This window comes from Diadema antillarum, unplaced genomic scaffold (assembly GCF_040938485.1).
Source record: "Diadema antillarum isolate AM-2024a unplaced genomic scaffold, OU_Dant_1.0 seq00000348_RagTag, whole genome shotgun sequence".
NCBI lineage: Eukaryota > Metazoa > Echinodermata > Echinoidea > Diadematoida > Diadematidae > Diadema > Diadema antillarum.
In genome coordinates, this window is record NW_027271358.1 from 1,627,830 (window position 1) to 1,633,344 (window position 5,515).

The following is a 5,515-nucleotide window of genomic DNA, read 5'->3' on the forward strand; positions in this document are numbered from 1 at the left end:
ATAGTTTCTGCTCGGAGTCCTAAGAAAGTATAGATTCACAACAGTAGGTCAATATAAACTCCGTTGGAGACGTAAATTTGACGAATTTTCGCCCATAGGGCTTTGTCAAGTCAATACATTTGACACTTTATTTTGAAGCAGATCAAAATAAAAGATGCGTCGTCACTGTGATGGTAGCGCGTCCATAACAAGATGCGCACAAACACAAAAAGCGCACAAGGGCGCACATAGACAAATAGCGCACAAGGTAGGACGTCACAAAGAAAACTAGGACGGTAAGGAAAATACAAGAAGCGTACAAAATAGGACGTCACAAAGAACAAAGAGAAAGCACGTCACAAAGCAAGGAGGTAGAAAATTGCAGATGAGAGAGAGAGAGAAAGAGAGAGAGGGAGAAGGAAACGAAGATAAAAAAGAAGAAAAAGAAGGATTATTCCCTAACGGAGAAAGAACGGAAAGAAACATTCAGTCCATTGGGGTGAAGGCAGCCGAGGCGATAGATTAGTTGCTCTTCTCGTAGTTTGCGGATTTCGTCTGGGCCATTATGACAGGTCGTCATTACACCGATCTTGAGGTGGTTAATGGTGTGCCCGGGCCGGTTGAAGTGCTGGGCCACTGGAAGTCCCGGTGTATTGAGCCTTACTGATCGGAGGTGTTCGGTTGCGCGGTCTGCTAGTCTCCGTTTCGTCTCACCTATGTAGATCTTGTGGCAGGCTGTACAAGTGATCGCGTAGACCACATTCTCAACGGTACAGGTGAACCGATCGCGAACAACCCAGGTGTATTTAGGACCTTTGATGTGTGCTGCCCTATCCACATGGCTACATGTGTTGCACCTTCTCCTTCCACAGGGATGGGTACCGCATTCCAAATCTGCTTCTGACTGTGCCTGGACCTTCAACCCCGTGTGGACCAACAGATCCCGTAGACTCTTCGGACGCCCTCCGTATCTTTGAAACTCTGAAGCTCTCAGCACAAGGCCCCCAATATCTGTTTACCATGGATGTTTCTTCTCTCTACACTAACATCCCTCAGAAGGAGGGCCTACAGGCAATACAGCATTTCTTGCAGAAGTTCCCGTCTCCTGACCGGCCAGATGACACCACCATCCTGCGTCTTGCGGAGCTAGTGCTGGGACTTTCCACCTTCCAGTTCAATGGAAATTTCTACCATCAGAAGAAGGGAGTTGCCATGGGAACTAAAATGGGCCCTTCGTACGCCTGCCTTTTCATAGGCTTCATCGAGGAGCAAATTATAAGGAGTTTCCATGGCCCCAAACCGCTGCTTCTAAAGAGGTACATCGACGACTACGTCGGAGTTGCATCCTGCTCCCTCGAACACCTGAATGAGCTGATCAACCACTTCAACAACTTCCATAACTCACTGAAATTCACACATGAAATTTCCGCTGACTCGATCGCATTCCTGGACATTGAACTCAGCCTAGAAGGAGATCGAATAAAGACAAGCGTACACTACAAGCTTACTGATGCGCATTGCTATCTGAACTACTCATCATCTCACCCACCCAGCTGCAAACGCTCAATACCGTTCTCCCAACTCACTAGACTCCGCCGTCTCTGCAGTGATGATGAAGACTTCCAACAGAAATCGCATGAAATGGCCGGTTTCTTTGAACGGCGTGGCTACCCTGAACAGGTTGTCAAGAAGGCGACAAGAAAAGTGTCTAGCTTGAGCCGGCAAGAAGCCCTGGAACCGAGGAGACAACGTAACAGCGACAGAGTACCACTAGTGTTGACATATCACCCATCAACGCAAAAGCTCGTTTCTACCATTATGGACAACACACACATCTTACAGGAAGATGCATCCACCAAGGAAATCTTCAAAGAGCCTCCTCTCGTAGCATACAAGAAGGACCGGAGTCTACGGGATCTGTTGGTCCACACGGGGTTGAAGGTCCAGGCACAGTCAGAAGCAGATTTGGAATGCGGTACCCATCCCTTTGGAAGGAGAAGGTGCAACACATGTAGCCATGTGGATAGGGCAGCACACATCAAAGGTCCTAAATACACCTGGGTTGTTCGCGATCGGTTCACCTGTACCGTTGAGAATGTGGTCTACGCGATCACTTGTACAGCCTGCCACAAGATCTACATAGGTGAGACGAAACGGAGACTAGCAGACCGCGCAACCGAACACCTCCGATCAGTAAGGCTCAATACACCGGGACTTCCAGTGGCCCAGCACTTCAACCGGCCCGGGCACACCATTAACCACCTCAAGATCGGTGTAATGACGACCTGTCATAATGGCCCAGACGAAATCCGCAAACTACGAGAAGAGCAACTAATCTATCGCCTCGGCTGCCTTCACCCCAATGGACTGAATGTTTCTTTCCGTTCTTTCTCCGTTAGGGAATAATCCTTCTTTTTCTTCTTTTTTATCTTCGTTTCCTTCTCCCTCTCTCTCTTTCTCTCTCTCTCATCTGCAATTTTCTACCTCCTTGCTTTGTGACGTGCTTTCTCTTTGTTCTTTGTGACGTCCTATTTTGTACGCTTCTTGTATTTTCCTTACCGTCCTAGTTTTCTTTGTGACGTCCTACCTTGTGCGCTATTTGTCTATGTGCGCCCTTGTGCGCTTTTTGTGTTTGTGCGCATCTTGTTATGGACGCGCTACCATCACAGTGACGACGCATCTTTTATTTTGATCTGCTTCAAAATAAAGTGTCAAATGTATTGACTTGACAAAGCCCTATGGGCGAAAATTCGTCAAATTTACGTCTCCAACGGAGTTTATATTGACCTACTGTTGTGAATCTATTATATTAAATATATATATATATGTATATATATATATATATATATATATATATATATAATAATTGATATGATTTATATAGCGCCAAATCCACTCTGCAGAGTGCTCTAGGCGCGGAAGGAAGAGAAAGTGAAGGAGATAAAGGACATACAAATATCAGGTACATGTAATGAGTAGTCAAATTGAGGCTTTAAACAAGTGAGTTTTTAGACTGCTTTTAAAGGAGTAAAATAAAATAAAATATAAAATTGATTTTATTATGTTTTTACACACACATATATATATACATATATATATATATATATATATATATATATATATGTGTGTGTGTGTGTGTGTGTGTGTGTGTATAAGCCCCTCAAAAAAAGTTTGGAAATCTGAGTTTGATCAATCATTTCTCATTTTTCCTTAGAAATAATTTAGTTGTGATTAGTACCGCACAAAGATTGTTTAATTCTCTTTAAAATGATACCATACTTGTCATGATTATCGTATACATGGAGGTACAGTGCTTACAAATACACGTATGAGGCAAAGTCAGAATTTAAAAGCTTCAAAATGGTCCAATTTTTTACGTCCCTGATGGAGTTTCGTCGTTATGAGTGAGTTCGCCATTGTTTCTTTGATTGCTGTTCACTTACTGTAACATCAGCATTTTTATGGAGTGAAACATGTGTGCGTTCAACAGAACAGATAAACAAACACACACACATACACAGACACACAAACACAAATGATCATAACTCAAACCATTATCTCACAGAACCTTGCCACATTCACCACAGCATAGACATAACGAAGTGAAATGGCATGGTCTTGATTTTATTGGAGTTTCATCTTTAGTTTGTCTTCATTTTATCGTTATTTTGTCTTTACTTTACTTGTCTTTATATCTGTATGTTTACTTTGTCTTTATTAATTGTCAATGAACATGATCGGGGCTCAGTATCTGGTGGACGACCCAAGTGCTTACACCACCGCTTGGCACCTTGTCCTCATGCTGTTGATTAGCTTCGTGATTCGCTGCTAAGGAATGGCGTTCCACTTGTCAACCAGTATCTGACGGAGTCCTGCCAATGTCGTTGCATTTGTGACCCTCTTCCCCACAGCTCGGCCAAGTTGATCCCAAAAATGTTCTCTGGGGTTGAGGTCGGGGCTGCATGCAGGCCAGTCCACTCTAATGATGCCCTTTGGGCTGTGAGTTGGCTCAGTCGGTAGCGTGTCTGCCTCACGATCACGCGGTCCAGGTTCGAACCCGAGTCTGGACTGAGCAATGTTGTGTGTAAGCATACCGTCCCCTCTAGCAAGAGGCAAAACACCCTGTCCTTCGGATAGGACATAAAATGGAGGTCCCGTGTGTGAGAGAGTCACAACTCATGCACGTATAAGATCCCGCTTCATTCATTCATCGCAAAGAGCAGGGTGTTTAACCCGGTGAAGTGGTCCCACCTCACATCCAACTGGACCCCATGGAAGACCAGCTTAACATAGCTGAATATGGGCTATCCAGCCATCTTCTCAGATGGAAAATGAACAAACAAACAACCAAACATTCCCTCTCTCTCGAGGAAGTTGCGCACAAGTCTCGCTCTATGTGGTCTTGTGTTGTCATCTTTTTGAAGCATCTCAGCTTCAATTTGCCCTATGGCGCGAGCTTTTAGAACATTGCTTACACGTGGCATGATGTACAACTATAAAACTTGATGAGCTATCAAAATTGCCTGGCGTGGCACCACTGAAAACTTGAACGTGAAGTTAAGATGTCTATTGAAATTTGCCTTCATTGCTGACTAGTTGAGAACAAAAGACATAACACAAAAGAACATGTTCTCTATTTACTCTTCACGACCATTCTCATTCATAAGGACCGTTCTTGTTCATTTTGCAACTTTTCAATGCAGACCTTATCAGACACTTTTGAGTACAGCCCTTTACTTGATAGCATAATCATAATGAGTAGGATGTCATTTTAAAGATAATTCAATAATCTTTCCATTGATATCACACATGTATTGTATAGTGCTTACAAACTGGAGAAATTTACAACTGAAATCGGATTTCCAAACTTTTTTTGAGGAGTTTATAATTATATAAAACTCTTTGGCACTCGTACCATTAGTATACAATCTCCAATTTTACCCTACACACACAGCATGTAACCTCTGACCAATAGGTTTAACCCATGCGCGAGCAGAATAAAATTATCTGATGACGGATTTTATTCTACAGCCCAAAAACCCTACTCAGTGGGTTTAGTTCTGCACAGGCACTAGCTTCGCTAAGAGAAACCGACAAAACGAAGAAAAAAAAAAGACTCAACAGCGGCATCAAGAGTATAATTACCACGCAGCCATTGTGTGAGAATTATATTTAAGCATTGATTCATTTGCTGCACTGCGAAATACATGTACACGTAAATTTCACGTCTTAATAGGCAGTTAAAATCTACACAACAATACATATCGAACAGTAATTTGTTACAAAATGTCTTACCATTTCCGAAAAAAAAAAAAAGGTGCTGACAGAAGTGAAGGAGAAAGGAAGGAAAGGAAACTAGGATATGAGGGTAGCGGGACAAAAAGATGATATGGAATATAAGGAGAGAAAGAAAGAAAGACAGATTTTGAAGAGTGGGGAAGAGTGATTGTGAACTAATCAAGATATTACTAGGAGGGGAGAGTATACTACAATGTAGTATGCAGATTCTGAAGACTTCTGAAGTGTAAAGATCGGT

At 42.8% G+C, this 5,515-nt stretch overlaps 1 protein-coding gene across 1 annotated transcript; it reads left to right on the plus strand.

Moving 5' to 3' along the window:
- Nucleotides 1-825: 825 nt before the first annotated feature.
- LOC139731042 (uncharacterized) lies at nucleotides 826-2,385 on the plus strand. The gene has a single exon (XM_071641923.1). It carries the CDS (start codon nucleotides 826-828, stop codon nucleotides 2,383-2,385), a length of 1,560 nt encoding a protein of 519 aa, XP_071498024.1.
- Nucleotides 2,386-5,515: the final 3,130 nt, after the last annotated feature.